Source organism: Labeo rohita, chromosome 21, assembly GCF_022985175.1.
Source record: "Labeo rohita strain BAU-BD-2019 chromosome 21, IGBB_LRoh.1.0, whole genome shotgun sequence".
Taxonomy (NCBI): domain Eukaryota; kingdom Metazoa; phylum Chordata; class Actinopteri; order Cypriniformes; family Cyprinidae; genus Labeo; species Labeo rohita.
Genome location: NC_066889.1, coordinates 28,935,072 through 28,961,377, shown reverse-complemented (window position 1 = coordinate 28,961,377; position 26,306 = coordinate 28,935,072). Strand labels below are relative to the sequence as shown.

At 28.8% G+C, this 26,306-nt stretch overlaps 1 protein-coding gene across 4 annotated transcripts in view; it reads left to right on the top strand.

The window, feature by feature from the left end:
- sema4d (sema domain, immunoglobulin domain (Ig), transmembrane domain (TM) and short cytoplasmic domain, (semaphorin) 4D) overlaps positions 1 to 26,306 on the top strand; it is a 63,694-nt gene that overhangs the window by 14,840 nt on the left and 22,548 nt on the right. For 2 of the 4 annotated variants that reach the window (XM_051092714.1, XM_051092715.1), the window contains exons 2-3: positions 2,024 to 2,125; positions 13,915 to 13,985. Coding sequence is in view for 2 of the 4 variants with exons in the window: in XM_051092713.1 (XP_050948670.1) it covers positions 2,088 to 2,125 (38 nt within the window). In the remaining 2 variants the exon portion in view is untranslated. The remainder of the gene's footprint in view (positions 1 to 2,023; positions 2,126 to 13,914; positions 13,986 to 26,306) is intronic. The other 2 variants (XM_051092713.1, XM_051092712.1) reach the window with 1 other exon arrangement.

The following is a 26,306-nucleotide window of genomic DNA, read 5'->3' as shown; positions in this document are numbered from 1 at the left end:
GATTGCCCAATATTCCTGTCGTTAATGAGATCGGATTCTCCTGTTCTCTCTGGATTCCTGAACGTGTTCTATTCGTTCTCCGGGGTTTCGCTGTCGCCATGGTGATGGAATCCCCCACCAAGTTGGCGGAAACCCCTCTGTCCTTTAGCGGAGGCTAATTGAGAGCGAGTCAGCCGTGGTTGTGTGTATCGGCTCTGTGCCGCTCGCTCCGAGAGCCTTTTGTTTGCAAGAACAGCTGGAGAACTCATAGCAGTTCAAAATCTATTCTGTTTAAAATTTACCGTGGTAATCATAGTATCAGCCGTAATACATTATTAGTTGTTGCTATAAAAAAAACTTAGTACTTGTCAGTGTTGGTCCACAAAGGGATTTGTGTAACTACATTTCTCAGTATAGTTGCTAGGCTATTTTATTTGTTAAAAGCAGGTTAGTATTAATGAACACAGTGTTACATTTCACTGGTGATATTTCAGCAATTGAGTTTTGGGTCTCATGCGCATCTATTGGTTGTTTTGAATCAATGCATGATTCAAAGTGTGTGCTTTTGTTGAGTCAGGTTGATTTGCTTCTGGGAGCTGTTTGAATTGCTCTTGTGGATTGAATTGAGTCAGTATGAATCACTCTTTAGGAGCCAGATTGAATCACTCCTAACATTTGGATTTGAATCGCTCATGGGAGTCTTATAGAATCACTCTTTGGGAGTCGGATTTGATCGCTCTTTGGGAGTCATGTTGAATCGCTTTTGGATCATTCTTTAGGTTGGGTTGAATTTCTCTTCAGGAGTTATATTGAATCGTTCTTTGGGAGTTGGATTTGAATCGCTATTTGGGTGTCATGTTGAATTGTGAGCCCGGTTTGAATCGTTTTTGTGAGTTGAATTGAGTCGAATTGACTTGCACTTGTGAGTCGTGTTGAATCGCTCTTGTGAGTCGGGTTTGAATCACTCACTCTTGTGAGTTGGATTGAATTGCACTCGTGAGTTGGGTTGAATTGCTCTTTGCGAGTCCTGTTAAATCGCTCTTGTGAGTCAGGTTGAATCACCCCTGATAATCGGATTTGAATTGCTCTTTGGGAATCAGATTTTAATCACTCATGAGAGAGTCGTGTTGAATTGTTCTTTGGGACTCAGATTTGAATCATTCTTTGGGAGTCGGATTTGAATCGCTCTTTGGGTGTCGTGTTGAATTGCTCTTGTGAGTAAGATTGAATCACTGTTTGGGAGTCGTGTTAAATTGGTTTTAGGGTTCGGATTGAATCACTCCTGTGAGTCTGGTTTGAATCGGTCTTGTGAGTTGAATTGAGTTGGATTGAATTGCACTTGTAAGTCATATTGAATCACTCTTTGGGAGTCAGGTTGAATCGCTCCAGATAATCAGATTTGAAATGGGAGTGGGATTTGAATCACTCTTTTGGTTGTTGGGTTGAATCGCTCTTTGGGGGTCAGTTTGAATCACTCTTGTGATTCCAACTGAATCGCTCTTGTGAGTCTGGTTTGAATCGGATAGAAGTGCACTTGTGAGTTATGTTGAATCACTCTATGGGAGTCACATTTGAATCTGCAGAGCCAAATGAGTTGGCAGAGCAGTTTGAATCACTCTGGTTGTTGATGCACTGAATCGTTTGAAGTGGATGAAATGCATTCCTATTACTAGAACTAGTTTTCCACAATGCAGTGCACTGAACTTGACCTTCCATTTCCAATTGTAATAGATGAACTAGCAGTAATATTACAATCTCTTGTATTATTCCTTTACAGACTCAACATTTGATCAGCCTACCAAAATTTGATACAGAAAAAATTTGATTTGAATAGCAAAATAACAGAATAATGAGTTCATGTGACAATGCCATATGCTATTGTTAGAAAGAGTTGCATGCTATTTTATGTGCAGTTCTATAAAGAATAGCATGCAGTGTGAAGTACATACTGTGCAATATGTCAGGATTGTATTCTGAGCCTTTGTGTGTGCAAGTTCAAATATCTGCCCCTCCTAATGTGAAAGTCCTTGTGTCCTCTCCACAGACCCGTGAAGAGCTCTCTGCTCCATCTTCAGCTGCCTGAGACGTGAACCTCAGAAAGACTCTTAATGAATCAGTATTCGCCGCTCGATGCCATGGCGTTCAAGTGAGTACTTGTTTTCCGCATCTATATGTTGAATGCGTCCTCTGTCGTCCTGCTGCTTCTCCTGTATGATCTCAGTCCCTGTCGTCAGGTTAGCAGGGATGCGGGTTACGTCTTCAGACGAGCGCTTGGAAAGCGCTGGCATATAAAGGGTCTTTTCTCCGAGGGCCCCTCGGAGATGTTTGGCATTCGCGTGGAAGCTGATTTGCATTCCTTCTTGGCCTAGTCGAGTTTTCTGACGCTGGATGCTTGTTGGCTGCTCTCTTGTTTTTCTGTTTGGCCCAAATTCCTGTTTTCTTTCTCTCTTTCTCTCCTGCTTGCCTTTGCCAGCTAGAAGACAATAAGGAATGGAAAAGATGACTGTCTTCAAAAGGTATTGGGTGTTTTGAAAGAGTTTGACACAGAAATACAGATGTTTTTTGACACTGTTTTTTACTCTATGGGCTGAAAAGTGTCAAAGTGTCAAGTATGAGTTTGGTGTGTTTCCGCACACAGGAACCCAGTGCACTCAAGAAAGGCTGCATTATGTTGGGAAAAAAAAATGCTTTCTCTTTGCATACAAAGGCATTGGAAAACTTTGACTGCTTTAATAATCAAGTAAACTGATTAATGTTTAATATCCAATGTGATTCCTTAATTTGGAGTTGGAGAAAGTGCTTCTCAAGCGTGCTGGTTGTAGTCTCTTCTATAAAATTGAAGAGTGGCGGATGGCAAATGAAGTTGTCAGTCACACTGATGTCTCTGTTAGTGATTGACAGCTGTCAGTCGTCTCTCTCTAACGTGCACACTAAGTACCGTTTCCATTCTGTGGAAAGTGTTGCATCGGCTCTTGGAAATTTGGACAGATAGCTGAATTCGTTGAATGCATTTTCTCTGGTTTTTGGGGGAATAAGCAAATAGTTTGTAGCCATTATTTTCTAATGGTGTCAGCAGTCCTGAATCAGAGTTTAGCTCTTTCTTTTTAGATGGTGTTTCAGTTTGCGAATGTAGTCATGACTGAAATGTAGTTTTATTTAAATAATAATAAAAACAATAATAATAATAAACAATAATTAATATTAATAAATAAACTAATTAATTAATAAATAAATGCATTTAATAATAATAATAATTATTATTATTATTATATAATGTAATAATAATAATAATAATAATAATAATAAATGAAATGATTACTACTACTGTTTTTAATATTATTATTAGATATAGGGTAAATTCCAGTGTTATTTTTGTATTAGTGAGATACTGTTAGAATTTTATTAGTGTTGTGAATTTTTAATTTTATGCTTTGTTTTATTTTCATTTTAGTTCAAGTTTGTAATTTTGTGTTTTTTTTCATGTTTATATATTGTTATTCAGTTTTTTTTGTATCAAAGAAAACGAGTGGAATAAAAAAAAATGTTTTTATATTTAATTTATTATTATTATATTTATATTTTTATATTGTTATTATTATTTTGTTTTATTTAAGTAACAAATGTTTCTTTTGTCATTTTAGTTTGAGTTTAAGTTTAGTTATCTATAACGCTGGGAAATTCATATAATATATAATTGTTGTTAATACTATATAAAAAATCTAAAATATTCTTATAATAGTATTAACAGTTGTTAATATTAAAAGTAATATTTATAAGCGCATTAAGTTTATTAATATTGATTGTTAGTAATTGCAATAAATATGTAGTTATAATAATTTTATTATTATTATTTTTATTAATTATTATTATTATTATTATTATTATTATTACATTAGATATAGGGGTATATTCCAGTGTTATTTTACTATTACTAAGATACTGTTATACTTTTATTAGTATTATGAATTTTTTATTTTTATGCTTTTTTATTTTAATTTTAAAGTTTGTAATTCTGTTGTTTTGTCATTTTTTTTCAATCTTTTTTTCATGTTTATATATTTTTATTCATTTTTATTTTTTATGTCAAATAAAATGAGTGAATTTAAAAAAAAGGTTTATGTTTTTATATTTTATTTAATTCATTTTATTTTAAGTAAAATAAATGTTTCTTTTAGTTATTAATATATATTATATTATAGGTTATTATAATAGTATTAACAATTTTTCATATTCAAAGTAATATTAATAAGCACAATATTAAGTTTAGTAATATAAATTATTATCAGTAATACTCTTCATATCATTTATCAAATTACCAGCATTAGTATTAAAATAATATTTTATAATATTTTATATTTTAGTTATTAATAAGTATAATTAATAACTAAAATAATATTTAACAGTATTTATTATATATTTTTTAATTTTTTGTATTATTTTAACAACTTCAGATTTTAAAATTAAAATACTTAAGAAGTCAAGACTACTCTAAATTTGAAGTTTAATCTTTTTAAATGAACAGCATCTGCAAAAGTAAAATCATCTTGAAGACTTCTGAAAGCTTGTTGACAAGTTGTTGAAAAAAAGATCAAAGGTAACCTAGCAACCGGCGCGGGCGTCTGATCGGAGGCCCCCGATCCAGCCGTCCTTTGTATCGCCTGCGCTCGTCGCTTTTGCAACACAATTGTTTGTGTGAAGGAATGATAAATGTGCTGCCAAAAAGACGTGAAGAAAACACAGAGTACGAGAATGAGAGATGCTCGCTGTCATCGGCTCCAGAACAAAGACGCTCTACACAAAACTACTTGAGATTCATGTCTGTCTGAATGCATGTCTGTCTTCCTCCCATTCTCTCTCTCTGTCTCTCGCCCTCTCTCTCTTTCTCTTGTTCTCTCGGTCTTGTGTCCGAGTTAATATTGACAGAGATTTTTGGAGGACTGTAGTAACGACTGCTTCATTTTCTTCTATTTGTACTAGTTTAGACAGTTCAGTTATTGAATAAGGAAGGATTGTTTGGTTCTAAACTTGTATGACTTTCTTTATTCAGCAGAAGCACAAAAGCTGCAATTTCCAAGTTGTTTTCAACTTCCCCAAATACATATGTGGTGTTGTGAGTGACCATAGGCTGTCAAGATCTTAAATGAAAGGAAATTAGTCTTCTAAAGTCTTTCGTGTACTTTTTTTTTGTGTGCATTTTTATATCTGGTTTAGTTTATTAAATAAACCCAGGTGTTAGTCGGCTAATACTTTGTCTGCCTGGATTTTTTTATTAGTCAGATATATTCTATTAGTCAAAAACAGCATTTACATGTTATTAAATTGCATTGTGTTATATAAAAACGTAATAAATATTTCACAAATTAATAAAAATGTAATTACATCATGCCATGTCAAAAAATTTGAAATATTATTTGAAAATTAATCTGTATTAAAGTCATAAAAAACATTTAGATTATTTTAAAAATACAAATATAAAATAAAACAGAAATTAAAAAAAATGAAATTGTAATGTTAAACTGCATTAAATTGTATTGATTAAAATTAATAAAATTTTCATAAATATTAAATGAAAAAAAAAATGAAAACTGTTACAAATAAATAAAAATGAAATTGTAATGTGTTCAATTGCATTTAATTGTGTTGATTAAAATTATTAAATTGAATACATATTAAATGAATACAAATGTTACAAATGAAATTGTAATATGTTAAATTGTATTAAATTGTATTAATTATAATTAATTAAAAATGGGTGAATATAAAAATAATTCAAAATTAAATTATATTAAATTAAATTATTGTGCAAATTTACATTAGAAAAAATGAATATATATTAAATTAATGCAAATTTAATTTAATTAATGCAAAGTTTTTTTTCATAAATGAACAAAATTTATTTACATGGTGCCATCTATTTTTTTTAATTATTAGAAAATGAATCAATATTAATTAAAAGCAAACTTAAATGAATAAATAAATAAAAATTAAAATGTAATGTGTTAAATTGTATTAATTATAATTAATAAAACAAACTGCAAATATTAAATTAATACAAAATTAAAATAATAAATATTAAATTTCATTGTGCAATCTGGAAAATTTACAATATTATTAAAAATGAATCTATGTTAAATCAATACATATTTAAATAAATAAGTATTTCATAAATGAACGAAAATTATTTGCATGGTGGCATCTAAAAAATAATATTATTAGAAAATGAATCAATATTAATTAAATGCAAAATTAAATGAATAACAAATAAATAAATAGTGTATTTGAAAAGAAAATGAATGAAAACAAATATTTAAAATAAATAAATCATAAAATAAAAGTAAAATAAATATAAAAATAACAATATAAAAAATAAAATAAATACTATAAAAAATATAAAATAATTTTAAAAAATTCTAAAAGTATCCTGTAGTGTTTATATTATAATAATTGTATAATTATTCCTTCAGAACAGCAGTAATAGGGTGTACGGTTTAAGATTTACTCATTAGAAGCTTTTGTGCTCAAGGTCTTGATACCTCAGTGTTTATTAGAAAGGCAACAGAATTAATCACTGATATTTCTACAAATATGTAGTTGTTTACAATACAAAATCATGGTAAAAGGTCAGAAGTCTTCTCTTAGTAAACAACACACACTGCTGATTAAACTTGATGTTTTGTTATGGATTTTTGTGTGTGTTGTGAGTAAGAGAGTTTGGTTTTTTCTGTTTGTAAATCCAGATTTGGCTTCATGTTCGCAGTGAGCAGAAAATCCCATCACTTTCAGTGCAAACCCCTGTAATCCCGTTCATCCTGTAGCCCTACATCTGCAAATTTGCAGCCAAAAAGCTCTCTTATGGAAATATGGCGGCCACTTTTGTGGAGCAAAAAGGTTTTTTGGGAGCTTGGATTTAGTTGGTTTAATATTTTGACTCGGAGCATCCCTCAAATATTATAAAATAATCCAAATCTGTCTTTGCAAGTGAGTTATTAAAGCATTTATTGGATGGACTGACAGTTCTGATCAGCATATGAACAGTCTGGGATCACGTGATCACATTTAGGCAGAGGTCAAAGGTCAAGCTCCTCTGACCTGTCACCTCCAGGCTGCCGTAACAGCTCTGATTCAGTGCAAACAAACGGGAAGCAGCTGCGATCTGAGAGTGAATCGTTTACAGATATTAATTGTTGCCCGAAGTCTTTAGGAAATCTGGAGTTGCTTGAGAGGAAGATAATAAATGTCATCTGTTGCTTTGTTGAAACGCTTCTTCCTCTCTGGAACAATAAAAGGAGGTTTTGACAGATTGTTCATGCTGCTTTTATCCGGATAATGAAAATAAATGGGGACTCTGAATAATTTTTCGCTTTAAAAATAACCAAAAGACCTTTGGAGTAGTTTATATGACTTGTGCACTAAATCTCAAGTCGTATGATCACTTCATATGAGAAGAAGAGTTAAATTAAAGTTGCATGATTTCACAAAAATTATTATTTTTGTGATTTAAAAAATTAATTTAATTTAATTTAATTTAATTTAATTTAATTTAATTTAATAAAACTTCAGGTTTGTTATGTTTGTTTGTAGGGCTGCAGAATTGTACCAAAATGTTTTATGATTATATATATATATATTAATCAGATTATATAACAACAACAACAGCAACAATAATAATAATAATAATAATAATAATAACAACAACGACAATAATTATAATTATTAATAAGAAAATAACAAATGAAAGTGATTTTAATTTATATATATATATATATATATATATATATATATATATATATATATATATTAGTAGTAGTAGTAGTAGTAGTAGTATGTATTATAATATATCAGTATTATTATTATTATTATATTTTTAATACATTATTATATTATATTATATTATATTATATTATTTGAAAATAGAATTATTATTACAAATATAATTATTGTTATTTATTATTATTATTATATTATTATTATTATTACTATTTTTATTATTATGGCTGTTGTAAAAATGTTAAGCTAAGTGATAAAAGTAATAATATTTGTAATATTTCAATGTAAAATATACACTTTAATAATTATAAAAATGAAGGCTAATAATATTTATCAATTTTTTTTCATATTATTATTATTATTATTATTATTATTATATTTAAAATCTTTATTTTATTTATATAGCAACTTTCAGAGATAAAATGCACCTCAAGGTGTTTCACGTGGTGAAAAATAATAAGAAAATAGAGTAAAAACATTTCTAAAAGTAATATTTATTATTATTATGACTGTCATAAAAATGTTAAACTAAATGAGAAAATATTGTAATATTTCTATGTAAAATATATGCTATTTAATCATTTTAATAAATAAATTTAGGCTAATAATTAATATTATCTTTATTATTATTAATAATATTATTATAATTATTATATTCAAAATTTTCATTTTATTTGTATAGCAACTTTCAAAGTGAAAAATATAGAAAAATAATAAGAAAATAAATTAAAAACATTTTTAAAAATTAATAATAATATAAAAATATGAAACTAAATAATGAATTCATATTGTAATATTTCGCTAAAATATAGGCTATTTAAAAAAAATGATGTGAAACATTTATTTTGGAGGAAAAGGCTTAGTGAAGCATTTATTTTTATTTTTTGGGTCTGAAAATGTAATAATCGCACTGTGCCATTTGGTGATTTTTGTTTTATTTTGATTAATCGTGCAGCTTTAGTTTATGAACGTGGTTTATTTTGCCCTCAAGTCTCGTTTATGTCATAAATACACATAAAAACCAGGTTTGATGTCAATAGACGTGACGTTTGAATGTTTTGAATTAAAATCAAGTGCAAACTCTGAGATTTATGCTTGAAGGGAAGATTTTCAGCTCCAATATGAACTTAAAGCAAAAGAAAGTGATTCAGATGGACGAGGAAACTCAAGTTGATCAATAAGTCATCTCTGTCTCCTCTGAGAGCTTTGCATGAGATATTGAAATATAACAATATCGTCCTCTTGTTTTGTAGTGCCACAGTCTTCTCATCAATCACATCCGTTTGTTCTCCGATCTTCACTCGAACAATCGAATAGTCGTCTCAGTGTTCAATAATAGAAGTCCTCCATTATGAAGGGGGCGACCCGTGACATCCTCACTTCCTCCGGCTGTGTTTGAGCGTGACTGACGGCTCTATCGCCGGATGTTGGGGACACGTTTTGTGCGTGATGTTTGACGCGGCGTGCGACCGTTTCCTCTCGTTGTAACGGGACGCGACCTTTGACTCGTCGCTCATCAATTTTAGGCCGCTGTCAGTGATCTGACAGGAGATCCCGACACCTGCCGCAGCGGGACGAGGGCGTTTGTGTGACACACAAGAGGAAGGACGCTCCGAATGTCAACCAGATGATGAGAATATCAGGTTCTTTTGTTAGTTTGTGTTTCTGTGCATCTATGTACTGATGCGACCTGATTACAATTGAAAATAATATCCACTAATTATAAAGAATAGCTTTTTCTACCAGCTTGTAATGTAGTTATAACTACAATGTTTAATTTACAGAAGTGGCTTAAGGCTATAGTGTTCACATTTATAAAAGCAGATGAAGAAATCTTTTAAAGTTAGTTTTTAATAGATATTTTTAGTCTTTTGTAGTTTAGAATTATTATATTTTAAAACTGGTGTTATTATTATTATTATTATTATTATTATTATAAATTATTTTATTATTATATTAGAGTTTATATATATATATATATATATATATATATATATATATAATATATTATTATATTGATTTTATCCATTTTCTTTATTAGTTTATATATATTTAATATTTTCTTTTTAGTTTTTTATTTTATTTATATATATATTTATTTATTGTCACCTTGAAGCAGTGCTATACAAATTAATATAAATTTGTTTTTCTGATTTGTTTTGATGTTTTTCTCTTCATTAGAAAATCTACATGTATATTTTTCATATTTATTTTATGTATTTATATTCTTGTTTATCACAATTTTTCTGTCTTTTTTTAAATGCCTACCTGTGAATAACCTTTATTTTATGTATAAAAGGAACTATTTTATTTATTTATTTATTTATTTATTTATGGGAAGCACTTTGTGCTGCGTGTTATATATGAACTGATTTACAATTTACAATTATAGTTAATTTTTTTTTAATGAATTAACTTAAATCAAATTAAAATAAATTGTTTTTATTATAATTATTAGAATTTAGAATTGGTGTTGTCGTTATTATTATTATTATTATTATTAATTTTATTATTATTTATTAGAGTCAATTAATTTCTTTCTTTAGTTTCTTTATTGATTTTATTTCTTTTCTTTATTAGTTTATGTATATTAGATTTTTTTTTCTTCATTTTTTATTATTATTATTATTATTATTATTATTTTTAATTTATTTATGGTTTTTTTGGTTACCCTGAAACAGTTCTATACAAATAAGTGTAAGTATACATTATTATTATGATTGTTTTTGTTTTCTCCATGAGAAAATCTACATTTATATTTTTTATATTTATTTTATATATTTATTTTCTTAATTATTACTATTTTCATTTTTTTAAATGCCTGTCTGTGAATTACTTTTATGTATAAAAGGAGCTGTATTATTTATTTATTTATTGTAATAAATTCTAATTTCTTTTCTTTTAAGTTTCTTTATATTTTTCATATTTATTTTAGATTAATTTTTTTTGCTAATTACTATTTCTTTTTATTTTTACATGCCTTCCTGGGAAACCCTTTGTGCTGTGTTTTATGTATGAAAGGTGCTTTAAAATAAAATAAAATAAAATAAAAATGATTATTATTATTAAAGCACTTATTAATATAACAGGATTGATATTATGATAAACATTAATTTTTAACAGAAAATGTTTTTGTTACAAAGAATGTAAAATATCTGAGAATCCTTTTAAGTGAACTGATTATTTAATTTAATTTAATTTAATTTTATTTTGTGAAAAAAACAAAACAAAAAAAAACAAAAAAAAAACTTTTACTAAAATGAATTTGTCAGCCCTACATGCTTCATTCTAGGAGAGTGTTTTTGATTATTTCATTATGATTGTTAAAAAAAAAAAGATGTACATTTTTTTGCACTAAACTGCAACTTGTTGGAAAGACGTAGCTTTTTACTAGTTCCGATGTTCATCTAATTTGGTTTGAGGTCATTACGTCTATATATCATCACTCACATCTAAACCACATTTTCCAAAACAAGTTTCTCAGGTTGTTGTGTTTCTCTTCTGACCCACTGATCCTTCTGGGCTTAATGTTGATATATGCGAATCCTCTCGGACCGGATGAACAGACGTTTGTGAGGACGCATCACTCAAATGAAGCACTGAATCAAATTTAGACTGACATCAGGAAGAAATTAGCATGCAGCATAATGGGTAATTGGGACGTGGCCTGTGTTTGTGTGCGCTGGCATTACGTCCGCATGACTTGCTGTAATTGTCTCTGGCTGGTTTATTCACCCCTCGACTCAGTCCCGGTTAACAGACGCTTGAGCGCTTTCACTCTGACCTACATGAAATTGTATTGCTGATTGTTTCTTTAGCAAAGGTTAATGATCTCGGTGATATTAACCAGAACCAGAACTAATCAACAACACAGGAGCTTCTTGTTAATTTTCAGCTTGTGTTAGGTTGATTTTGAAGCATGTAGTAATTGTTTAAAGGCTAGTCTGTGGTGGTTTATCTGGTTGATAAAAGCACATGGAGGGAGAAACTGACCATAGATCAAAAATAAAATGGACAATTCAGTTTATTCCTGAGATATTTACTTAATCAGGTATCGGATATTGTTTGTAGGCCTGCAAAGTTTTGTGATTTATATATCAGTATGATGACAATAATAATAATAATAACCATAATGACAATAATAGTAGTAGTGATAAATAATAATAAAAATAACAACAACAGCTATTCTTCTTGTTGTTTTTGTTGTTATATTCAAAATACTTTTATTTTTATTGCACCTTTCATACATAAAATGCAACTCGAGTGCTTCACAGGGTGGCATTTAAAAAAAAAAACAATAAGAAAATTGTAAAAATGACGTCTAAAATATGAAAATATTTTGTAATAATAATAAAGAATTGTAAACAGTAAATATCAGCGAAACCGATTATGGGAATAAATTGAATTGTCCATCTGTTTATGAACAGAATTATCATTATTATATTATATTTTAGTTTATAGTATAATAATAGTAATAATAATTTTAATAATAAAAGTAATTTATTTATAGTAAAACTGATTATCGGTCATTTATTTCTGATTATTATTATTATGTCCATTTATTTATTTTTATTATTATGATTATATTTTATTTTAAAGTATTTTATAGTACAATAATAATAATAATAATAATAATAATAAAGTAAATTGCTTTTAGTAAATATCAGTAAAACCGATTATCTCGGTTGGAATAAATTGAATTGTCTTATTTATTTATTTATTTTACTGTATTTTATCATTATTATAATAGTAACAACAACAACAAGTAAACTGTTTTTTGTAAATATCAGTGAAACTGATTAATGATAATAATAATTAAACAGCTTTTTGTAAATATTAGTAAAACCGATTATTGGTCAATATCTATTGGGAATACATTGAATTATCTATTTTTTTACTAATCTGTGGTCAGTTTCCCCTCCATGTGCTTTTAGCAAGCACATAAACCAGCCACACCGTCCTTAAAACGCAGAAATTTAAGCAGTTTGCTTAATCAAATATCGGTTTTATAATAACGAACCGATAAACGTCATACTAGTGACCAACTAATATCTATTCCTAGGTTTGCATCAAATACTTTGAACTATAGTTTAAAATTCATAATTACGTCTATGCAAAGTTGATAAACTCCCTTGCCATTTATTTATGTTCTTAATTGAAAAAAGGTTTGACTTTGTCTATTTGCCTTTCGTTAACATTATAGTTGCTATTGTTACTGTAAAAAACATGCTATGTTTTAGTGTTGCGATATGAAAATGAAGTTATCGGTTATCGGTCTTGCACAAATAATCGGTATCGGTTATACAAAAATCAATATTGTTTGATTTCTAATTCCCAACCACTTATGCCTCAATGGCTCTTTTATATTGTAAGTGTTTTACAGTCAGTAACAGTTCAGAACCTGCACGATTCATTCACTGGATAATAAGTCTGTCGTTTGCATGCTCGTTTAAATGAATGTTGCTTTTGTATATGAGCGGTTGCTGAAGGAAATTGCTGCAGGTTATCACATCTAAATCTAAAATGTAAATGAATGTGTAATACTGCTGAGCCGAACTTCCTGTCTCATTAAGTGGATGGAAATGAAGTGTGTCATGACCCGTTTCTGTATCATGACTTTTGCATTCAGATGTTGTGCTGTGTTTGTTTTACTGCTATAAACACGTCAAGCTTTTTTTCAGCGTCTGAAATCTGATCTTGCATCTCTTACATCTCTACATCTGATTGCTTTGCTCTAAATTTGACGTATTATTATTTCCGCAGTTGCGTTTGTGAGTAAACTGTGAGCGTGTGAACAGTTCAGTCCAAACCGAAACACGTTTCAATGTCCGTTTGAGTGTATTTCACGACTGTCAAGATGTTATTAAGTCCCTAAAACTGGCAATTAAAGCAGCTGATATAAAACCGCACCGATCTGCCCTCAGTGCCACGTTCAGATCTTTCTGCACAGCTGTTTGTTTTCACTATAACAGTCAAAAAATGCTGATATAAAAATTGCTATTAGTGAGAGTACAGTATTATGCATTTTTATGCATTCTAAGAAATAAGTGTCTCTGTTGTCATTTATGTGCTGTCTCTGTGTATTTTCACTCTTTAACATTCATCCGTCCATATGTTGAGTGTGTGACTCCATGATAACCCTCTCCTCATCTCTGTGTCTCTCTTCAGCCGGCGGCTTTTATAATTCTCTCTGAAGGACGGATCTTCAGGTGTATTCGAGCGTCGTGGGAGAGTTACAGGTCAGAAATCCCTCCTCTGTCCCGTGTGCTTTGGGGCTTTCGCTCGCTCCAATTGGCTGAGCTGCATGCGATGACATCACTGCATGAAACCAGACGGACAGACCGTCATCGCACTTTAAACCTGCATGTTTCCTCATTTTGATCTTTTGCTTTGAGTTGGAAATCCTGCTTGTTCATCCCAAGTGTTTTTTTTTTCTCCTTGGTTGAGTTGAGATTTCTTTCCCCCACTTTTCCTGCAGTTTGCCTTCTTTTCTTCATTCGCAAAAGTTCACAGTGTGGGTTTGTTTAATCTTTTCTTTCTGGCTTCATGGTTCTTTGTCTTTTGTTCCATGTTGTACTTTTGAGTTTGTTTTCATGAGGCATCAGTTTCCTGTCTCTTTCTCTCCTCTCATTTATCCTGCTTGTGCTTGCTGAATATAATAAAGTGATGTTGTTAGTGTTATTAATGATTTAACCAATAAACAGCAGTGTTATTTTACTGTCTTTAAGATACTATTATCATTAACATACTTTTTATAAATATTTTAAATTATTTTTCATTTTATATTTTCCCTTCTCAGTTTAATTTTAGCTGAAGTTGTACAATTTTTTAATTGTACAATTTAATAATTTATATTATTTTGAAATATGTCTATACAGTTTTTATGAATTCTGGCACATCTAGTACAATTTTTATGAATTTATGAAACGTATCTGTGTCTGACTGTCTGATATATGTATTAGAAAATGTCTATTTAGTGTTTATTCATTTCCGTTTTAAGTTATTTTAGTACATCATATACGATGAAATCATTAAGATAGTATTATAGTTTTTTTTAGTGTTTTAAATTAAATTAATATTTTCCCTTTTCAGTTTCATTTTAGTTGTTCTACTAATTTAGTTTTTTAATTAATTTAATTAATTTTATATATTTTTAAAATATGTCTATATAGTTTTTATGAATATTTTACATCTTTTACAGTTTTATGAATTTTTTATGTTCATACAATTTTAGTATTTTATATTTTAGGTAATGTTTATTTTATTTAAAGTAACAGATTTAGTTTTATAGTTTTTAGTTTTTTTAATTTATTTGATTAATTTTATATTGATTTTTTTTTTTTTTTTTTTTTTTTTTTTAAATATGTCTATACCATTTTTATAAATTCTAGTACAATTTTATGAATTATATTGCATACAGATTTTTAAGTAATTTATATTTCAGGTATTTTTTTATTTCAAGTAACAGAATTTTTTTAAATAATAACTGATTAACAACACAAAAAAATGAATTCAGTAATTGTAGTAATTGTGTTGTCTTTTTTAAACTATATTTTTTTAAATAATATGATTAACAATATATTAAATGTATATTTAGTTTTTATTAATTTCAGTTTTAGTGCATCATATACATTTTTTTTAAATATATATATATATTTTTTTCATTTCAGTTAATGTTCATTTCAATTAACAATGTTTTTTTTATGGTTTTAGTTTTACCTATAGTCACCCTAGCTAACAGCACTAAAAATTATTTATTTAATTTAGTTTAATTTAATTAATTTATTTATATTTTTTTGTTTATTTTTATGCTTGATTTCATTTCATTTATTACATTTTTAATATATTTTTAAGTATTTCATTTTTTGTTTTTGTATTTATTTTTATTTTTATGTTTGTTATTTACATCTTTTGAAGAACACAGAATCTGTAGTTACCATTCAAAACACCGTCACAATGTCAGGGTGTTCTGATTGGTTGCTAGGGTGTTACTAAGTATTTACTTCCTGCCTAGCATGAAATGAGTCCTTCACCCTAGTAATCTTCTAGTTTCTAGATATGGCTTAAATCCTTCAATATGCTTCTGTGGGATTTTATAAATCTGTTTTCTGGTCCAGCAAGTAAAAAATAGTTCAACTCACTTCTTAGTAAAGCACCAGTACACCTCAACTCAACATAATCACCAGGTTTGGATTGTTTTCTGTCACCCAGTTCATGTTCTGGGTCTGAGTTGAGAGAGATTTGCAGCACATTCTTCAGTGTAACTCCATCCGGAGTTCAGAGATGTGTTGAAAAGTGATTTGAGAGCCGTCGTGCTCATCAGGCCGATCTGTAATCCTTTATTGTTAGTTGGACGTGAGTATTTCAACTGCAGCTCGTCTAAACGGACGGTTCTTGGCCGGAATTCACTGCATTGTGGGTCGTCAGAAGTCTGGAATGAAACGTATCAGTGTCTGACTGTCAAAATGAGCATTTACTCTCATGTTTGCCAAGTCCCAGGCGAACACTGCGGAGGTGCTGGAAGAGCCGGAGGATGCTGGGAGTTTTCACAAAAGAGCCCAGAAGGGCTTTTTGTCCGTCCTGAACCTTAAATCCGAGCGTGAAATCGCTGCCATGCTAAAGATGGTGCCGTTTTACAATACAGAGCATGGAGTGTGACAGTGAGGAACGTCATGGGGTTTTACTCTTGTTTTAAAGACTCGTCAGGGCAGAAAAAGCCACCTTAATTAACAGGAAACAGACTGATGTATCGTACAATAAAACCGCTGTGTTTGTGGAGCTGGTTCAGCGCGGCCCGCCGTGAGGGGCTTTATTCACTGTCAACTCTGTGTGAGAGACCGTTTTGGTTTTATTGAGACTTTTTTTTAATTGTCTGCAATGATGTTCAAGTTCACTTGAAGTCTTCTTCATTTAAAAAGGGTCGTTCTACACATTAGTGGCATTAATGTAAGGTTTCTTGCATAAATAACAGTCATAACTTCGGTTTTGTGTCCATTTTCCATGTTGCACAGAATATTTATATGTAAATATACATTTATTATTATTAATGCTATTTGATATATATTCATATTGTATATTTATATTTATATAACTCTATCTATCTATCTATCTATCTATCTATATATATATATATATATATATATATATATGTGTATATATATATGTGTGTGTGTGTGTGTGTGTGTGTGTGTGTGTGTATATATATATATATATATATATATATATATATATAATCGAATATATATATATATATATAAATAATATATAATCAAATTATGATTATTATTTTCATTTATATTAATACACTAAAATTACATTTTATACAGAATTGAAATATATGCATGTATATAATAACTATTTTTTAATATATTTTTAATTTTTAATATATTTAAAATATTGATTTTTTTTTATTATTAGTTTCATTATATATACATTATATATTTGTGTGTGTGTGGAAACTATTTTATTTTTTATTATTTTATTATTATTTATCATATTACTTATACTGAAAATAAAAATTTATTTTATGTATAGTTTAAATAGTTTTCTTATTGATTTGTAGTATTATTTTTTTAAAATATAGAAATAAAAGTATACATTTTATGACGTATTGTACTATATTGAATTTGTGCTGTATCATGATTTAATTTCGTTTTTTATGGTTAATTTTTAGTAAATAACCTGCGAGTTAATTAAATAAGGCTCTTTTGTTATAAAACGGTACGAAAAATCCTGCTTGTGTGACACGAACGGTGATGATGTCATAAGAACATTTAAGTTCTTAGAATTGCATAAAAGCAATCGTTTTTATTGCATCGTAGTTAATTTTCAGCTGTGAGTTGTGAGATTGTCACAGTGAATAAGGCTCTTTTGTTGTTAGAAAATGGTAAGAAAAATCCTGCTTTTGCGTGACCCGAGAACTGTACACAGATACTGAATCTAGAAACTGTTGACAGAAACCAAATCTTAATGCTGGTTTCAGTTTTGTCCGTCTGTTTTATTGCTGTTCATCTGAAACTCTGCTCGTGTCGTGAGGAAGGACGGCTTGTAAAATAACCCACCCCTAAACCTGATCGTCCACTGTGTGTGAGATTTATTTATATTCAGAGAGAAACTGAAGATTCCTGGTTATGTGCACACACACACACACACACACGTGTTAATGATCCCCGCGACGGCACACACTCGACCACACACACGCATGATGACCGCCACTCACTGAAAACAATCCAGTCTTGTCAAGGTTAAAGTTTTTCTCGCAGCACCTGCGTTTGGACATCACAGTCCAGACTCCTGTCTCTGATCTCTGCCGCCTGTGAATATTTATAGCCTGTGAATATCTAAGATCAGTTCCTCTCTTATTCTCACTAGGTTCTGTTTTACAGATACTCTTCTGAAGCCCTTTTCACGCTGTATTTTAGTCATTAGTAGCTCCCGAACAGTCAAAGTTATAGGTTAGAGTCCAGTCAGCTGAACAACTTACAACAAAACGTAATTTCCCTACTCAGTCACGCTTCATGTCTGAGTGTCATTGCATTTAGAAAAAAATTACTTTGTCTAAAGGCATCATATTTAAAATTTTAAAATGAACTGAAAAGTTCTGCTGAATAAATGTTAATGTAATGTTTTAGAACATCATAGGAACTGAAAGATTCTTTTATACCATATGAATATTAAGAGTCTTTTGTGGAATCACGTTGGGTTTATATAAAGTTCTTTTATAGCATCATAGAAAATGTATTTATTTATTTTATAAAATAACCTTTAAGTTCCTATGATGTCATAAAAGAACCCTTAAGTTCCTATAATTCCATTTAAGAACCTTTAAGTTTCTATGATGTCATAAAAGAACCTCTAAGTTCCTATAATTCCATTAAACAACCTTTAAGATCCTATGATGTCTTAAAAGAGCCTTTAGGTCCCTATGATGTCTTAACCTATAAATTCCTATGATGTCATAAAAGAACCTATACGTTCTTAGAATTGCTTAAAATAACCTTTAAGTTCCTTGGTTTTAAAAGAACCTTTAAGTTCCTATGATGTCATAAAAGAGCCTTTAAGTTCCTTCAATATCATAAAAGAACCTTTAAGTTCTTAGAATTGCTTAAAAGAACCTTTAAGTTCCTATGATGTCTTAAAAGAGCCTTTAAGTTTCTTTGATGTATTAAAAGAAACTTTAAATTCTTATGTCATAAAATAACCTTTAAGTTCCTTTGATGTTTTAAAAGAACCTTTAAGTTCTTTTGATGTCGTAAAAGAACCTTTAAGTTCCTTCAGTGTCACAAAAGAACCTTTTAAGTTCTTAGAATTGCTTAAAAGAACCTTTAAGTTCCTTTGATGTTTTAAAAGAACTTTGAAATTCCTATGATGTCATTATAGAATGTTTACGTTCTTTTGATGTTATAAAAGAACCTTTAATTTCTTAGAATTGCTTAAAATAACCTTTAAGTTTCTTTGTCTTAAAAGAACCTTTAAGTTCCTAGAATTTAATGAAAGAACATTTAAGTTCCTATGATGTCTTAAAAGAACCTTTAAATTCTTATGTCATAAAATAACCTTTAAGTTCTTAGAATTGCTTAAAAGATCATTTAGGTTGCTTTGGTGTCTTAAAAGAACCTTTAAGTTCCTTTTATCTTTTAAAAGAACCTTTAAATTCCTATGATGTCATTAAAGAGTGTTTAAGTTCTTTTGAAGTCCTAAAAGAATCTTTAAGTTCCTTCGATGTTTTAAAGGAACCTTTAAGTTCTAATGATGTCATAAAAGAACCTTTAAGTTCTTAGAATTGCTTAAAAGATCATTTAGGTTCCTTTGGTGTCTTAGAAGAACCTTTAAGTTCCTACACTGTAAAAAAAAATAGTTGTTTCAACTTAAAATAATTTGTTTGTTGAAGTTCAGTTTGTTAAAGGTTAAAGTTCTTTTATGAAGAACTGTAATTATAGGAACTTAAAGGCTTCTTTTAAAGCTTCTTTTAATGACATCTTAAAAACTTCAAGGTTAGTGTATAGCATTGTAGAAACTTAATGTTCTTTATCATTGTAGGAACTTTCTTTCTCTAGGTTTTCTTACAGCATCTTAGCAATTCAAAAGTTTCTTTTAAAAAGCATCTCTTATGTCATCCGTCTGTAAAACTCTTTTTGGAAGCTTTATTTTGAAGAGTTTAGACACGCAGATGTTGAAAATGAAGTTTTTCATTTGCCTCTTTTGATGGAGCAGCAGAGGTAGTCATTATATTTTACAGCACAGTGACACGAGTGTGTGTTTGTGTGTGTGTTTATCCTCTTAAATGCACCTCACTTTCCTCACATGTCATTTCTGCTCCGTCCTGCAACTCATGTAGAGCGTGTGTGTTTTAAAAGTCTCCGTAGCTCTGCCTAAATATAAGTTTTTACAGTGACTGACCCTTCATCAGGCTTTGGTGTGGTCACGTCAGCGCTGCGCAGATGGACGGCTGTAATTACATGTGAAGCAGCTATTTTCTGTCCTTTGCATTGGGTTTCCATTACCTACTGTTTCTTTCCTGAAGTTATTTAAGGCATGACCGTAGCTGTGCTGCAGCCTGTTTTATTTAGAAGGATTTTCTAAAGCATTTTGCAGCTTTATATACATATAGTGGCCCCAAAAAAGTATTTAGATGCTTAAAATGTCTTAAAATGTTAATGCATTTAGCATTGTTTTTTCCTGCTGTTTATGTGAGCTGTTAGTTTAACAAGTTTTTTTGTACTTTTGTTGCATGCGCGGATTAATTGCACACTGCCGCTCCACAGGGCCGTGATGTCATGAAAGATTCATCACATCTGATGCCAAACCACCACAGTATTTCTGGGGAGTTTTGTCAGTAACTCTATTCTGCTGTGGATACAGGACTGTTTATGTGCAGATTTGCAGCAGATACATTTTTCAAGTCATGCAATTGCATGCAAAATGCAAGTGCATTTGCAGCCCATTTTACTTCAGTAATGTGATGCATTTTTGATCTAATCAAATGCTCATTCATAAAATTAAGCCTGCTGTGATTTTTTTTTTTTCTTGCATATTTTTGTTTTGCTCAGAAATGCATCACCTTACTGGACTTATGCATGACATTATTTATATATAACTTTTACCACAAATATAAAAAATAACTTTTTATTTGGAAATAATAAATGGCACAATTACATATGCACATAGTAAGGTCACAGGAGAACAATTTAGCATTTTACTTTTTTAAATGCTCATAATTATGGATTACAGTGTGTCGACATATAGCACAACTGTGCTCGTGGCGACCCGAGTTCGAATCCAGTCTCAAGGTCCTTTGCCGATCTCGCTCTCTTCTCTCCACCCAGTACTTTCCTGTCATCTCTCTACTGTCCTGTCCATTAAAATCATAAAAAGAACCAAAATATAACTTAAAAAAATTGTATTATTATTTTTTATTTATAAGTAAAATATTTTAATTATTCATTAATACATTATTATTCATTATACATTAAATAAATAACTGTAAGTTACCTTGAATAAAAGCATCTGCTAAATGCATAAATGCAAAGGTTTTGTTTGCCTTTATTTATTTAATTTTATTTTAATTTGATAATTTTTATTATATTTATATATTTTTATTATAGAATTATTTATATTTCATGATATTTATTGTATTTTAAATGCTAATTCAGTTTGTAAATCTTGAACTTTACACATAAAAATATTTATTTTGAATTTGTTATTTATTTTAATTATTTTAAAGTGTGTGTGTGTATATATATATATATATATATATATATACATTGTAAACATCTAACTTGTCTTTGTAACACATCTTGAACTTTATACATGTATAAGTTTTTATTTTATTTTTTTATTAATTATATAGAAATATGTGTGTAATGCAATTTTTTATTTAGAATAAGTAAAATATATATAATTTTAATTATTCAGTATTCAGTAAATAAATTGATTAATGTAGGTTACTGTAGATAAAAGCATCTGCTAAATGCATAAATGCAAAGTTTTTTGCATTTTTTTTTTTAATTTTTAATTTGATGATTTTTATTGTATTTTTTTATTGTTTTCATTATTTTTATTTTAAATAAACTTTACTTCAGTTAGTAAATCTTGAACCTTACACATTTAAAAAAGAATATATATTAATTTATTTTATGTTATTATTTATTTACTTTTATGTATTTTTATTTTGATTATTTTTAATTATATTTGCACATTTTAAACTTCTAGCTTGACTTTTGTCTCTCTCTCGCTCTCTCTCTCTCTCTGTATATATATACGTATGATTTATATATATGTTTTTTATTTTATTTTTATTTTATTAATACAATTTTTTATTTATAATATGTACAGTATTTTTTAATTATTCAATAAGTACATTAAATAAATAAATATAAGTCACTTTGGATAAAAACATCTGCTAAATGCATAAATGCAAAGTTGGACATTAAATGCACAAAGCAGGTTTGTTTTTCCTCTCTCATTTTTTAACTCTATTTATTTATTTTAGTTTTTTGAGAGATTAATGTACGATGAGGGTGAAAGACAAACTCTCAGATTTTTGGAAAGGAGCAACAGGAGCCTAAAGAACAAACAGCAGTCACACACACACACACACACACACGGCTCTTGAAGCATGAGAGGTTGCAGAGAAAGAGAGGGATTGTGAGAGCTGTCAGCGGGCGTAGTGGGAAAGCTGATTCTGGCAGAATGTTATGGGTCGGCAGAGAGTGGCATCGATGGCTGTGCCAGAGCGAGAGGAGGGACACAGTTGGCAGGCGTTGAATGTTTGAGAGCGGACACATGCTCGCCCAGTTGGCAGGACGCCGGCGTTTAAACCCAGCCTGCGTTTCTGTGGCTGTGCGTGCGGCCGACACGAAACAGGTGCTGCACATACTGTACGCATCAAGAGCGTTAATACAGGAAAAGAGGACTGTATTTATAATAACACGTTACCGTACTGCTCATGAAATACAGATCCTCTTTGACTCATTATTTGATTATTTGAGATGTATGCACAAAATTGTGTTGAAAATGCAAAATAACTGTATGCGGCATGCAGAGTCACATGACCTCCTTACGTTGCACGTGTAATCATTTCATACTGCATAGTTTTGCACACTGTTTTTAAAAATAGTAGGTGGTGTAATGTGCAATGTGCACTATCACCTTCCACATATTATTTATTCAGAATGCCAAGACATTTTTACAGAAAATGTAATTAAACGATGCAAAAGAACTTTTTATTTTGTAAGCCACAAGTGCCACAATTACGCATGCAGTGAAGTCATGTGACAATAATGTTAATAATATGGGAAACATTTATTTTATAAATAATCTGCATTATTTATAACATACTATAATTGTAAAAATATATATTTTTGTTATATATGAAGAGTTCATTTGCAAAAATAGATATCTCCGTTTTTAACAATTTTCATCAATCATGTTTTTTCATTGTGCATTCCAATTAATTTCAGTCAAATTGCAGTTGGGTTATTTTGATTAAGTAAATAAAAATATAGATATATAGATAGATAGATAGATAGATAGATAACAGAATGAAACAATAAAAAAATGATAACATAATAAAAACATTATTTTTGAACATTTAAAAAACTGAGTTATCTGGTTTTGCAAATAAATTATTTTATAAGAGTTTTTGTAAAAAATAATTCTTATTTATTATATATATTTATTCATTTGTATGTATTTTATTTTCCTTTTATTATTTTTATTTAGTGTATCTTGAACTTTACAAATTTAAAAATACGTATTTTTATGTATTTTTTATTTTTATTTATTTTACTTATTTTGTATTTTCTTAATGTATATTTGATTTTAATTTTATTAGATTTAATTTAATATAATAGCTAATTTAAAACAGTTTTTCTTGACTTTGAGACTTTCTTGAACATATATATATATATATATATATATTGTTATATATATATATATATAAAATATAAATTTTATATATATATATATATATTATATATATATTGTTATATATATATATATATATATATCTATATCTATATCTATATATATATATATATATATATATATATATATATATAGGTTTTTATTATATTATATTTTTATTATATTTTAAACTTTAGTTTGTAAATCTTGAACTTTGCACATTTAAAAAAAAATATTTTTAATTTTTGTTATTATTTTTTAATTTTTAAATATTATTTTTTACATTTTTAAATATTGATTATTGTAAAACTTAACTTAGTAAACTTAGGGTTAGTGTATTTATTTTATATATTTATACATTTTTATGTATTTTATTTACACTTTATTTTTTATATTTTGTGTATTTGTTACTTTTAAACACATTTTACTTGACTGTGTATCTTGAACTTAATACATTTTAAAATAGATATTTTTATGTATTTATTTCATTTATTTTACATATCTTGTAAATTCTTAATGTATTTTATTTTGATTTTCTTATATTTAATTTAATATATTTGCTCATTTTAAAAACATTGTACACATACACACACACACACACACATAAAATCTAAATATATATATGTAGTATGTTTTTCAGGTCCTCATTTTAGAAAGAGTCATGCATATAAATCTCCTTACTGTAACGGTATACACTTTCTATATTGCAGTTATAGTATTAATACTGTGTTTTTCCATACACAGTGTTTCAGTCACGCACTCATTTTGATCGATTGGGATCACGGTAGAACCGACTCAATGCTCAACTAATCAGGTCTGACATGTGAATGAAGCTTTCTGGGAAAGAGCAGTGTGTGAAAGGCCACGTCACACAAACACACACACACACACACACACTCAGGCCGAGTCTTTGTTGATTGTTTACTGTGTGTTTGTAATTCTCTCCTCACACACAACAGGCTCTTTGTGTTTGCATGAGCTCCTTCAGCAGACCCTCGTGTTGGTGACTTTGGCTTCGACAGCACATTTCTGTACATGAGGGTCACTGATAGTGTGTTTGTGTTTGTATATATAAAAACTCATCTGTCTGTTGATCAGTGATTGTTATTTTACGGTGTGGATTTCCAACGCATCAGTCACGGGTGTTGATGTCCTGGTGGGTCAGTCATGTCGGTTTGATTTCATTTGGGTTTCTGTCCAAACATTATTTTTTAGTTTTCTGTTGACATGTGATGTCAAAAGCCACAGTTTGTGTACAACAACGAAAGCGGTCATATTCAGTACTTTTGTTGAGTTTTTATTTAAAGTGAGCTTATAATGTTAGTCAAGGTTTCTGGCACCAAAAACAGTATTTATTTTATTTTATTTTATTTTATTTTATTTTATTTTATTTTATTTTATTTTATTTTATTTTATTTTATTTTATTTTATTTTATTTTATTTTATTTTATTTGACAGAAAAGTAATCTGTTATTTTATTTTATTTTATTTTATTTTATTTTACAGAAAAGTAATCTGTGTTCCAGCGATGTTCCTCTTTTAAAATCATGGTGTGTTTTTGTTTCTTTTTAAATCTGTGTTCTAAGCATATGATAAGTTTCTTCCCTCATGTTATAAGTTTTTCTCTCTCCGATCAGAAGACATGAAATGAAACAGATGTATCTGAAGAGCTGATATAAGCTGAGCATTGAAGCTTGTAGTCTGTCTGTGCTTGGGGCCGTTTAGTGTTTCCTGTGATGTTCACATGTTGAAATGAGTTTCCTGTGTCTTATTATTACATTCCGCCCTCTTTACTCCGTTTGTTTTCTTTTCTGTCTTTGAATCTCTCTGCACTAAAGTGCAGCACGTATGGAAATCATTTTGTGAGAATTTGAAAAAGATTTTACTGAACACCTGCCGAACATATGAACATATCAGCTGATGTATACTAATACGTTTCATTTTAAAACATTCAAGATCAGAGAGAAGTGTTATTCTGATATTTATGGTTAGAATTTTTATATATGCTTGTATGTGTAAAATGTTTGTAAAAATACCAAATAATTTAATATGTAAACATATTCTTTTTTTAAATATTTTTTTAAATGTGTAAAGTTAAAGAAAGTCACAAAGTCAAGTAAAATGTGTTTAAAATCAGCAAATACATTTATATAAAATATAAAAAATTGAAATAAAGTACATTAAGAAAATACTAAATATATAAAATGAGAAAAATATAAATAAAAATATACATTTTTAAATGGGTAAAGTTCAAGATGCACATTCAAGTAAAATTAGTTAAAATTAACAAATATATTAAATAAAAATAATACAATATAAATAAAATACATAAAGATTAATACATTTATTAAATAAATCAAAATGTATTTTAAATGTGTAAAGTTTAAGATTTCAAGTTAGATGTGTTTAAAATGAACAAATATATTTAAAAATAATCTAAATAAAGGACAAAAAATAAATAAAATAAATAAAAAACAGTGCTTAAAGTTCAAGATACACTGTCAAGTAAAATGTTTAAAATGAACAAAATTTATTAAATAAAATAATAAATTGTAAATAAAGTACATAAAGATAAATACATTTATAAAATAAATAAAATGTATTTTAAATATGTAAAGTCCAAGATTTACAGCCAAGTTAGATCAAAGTTGACA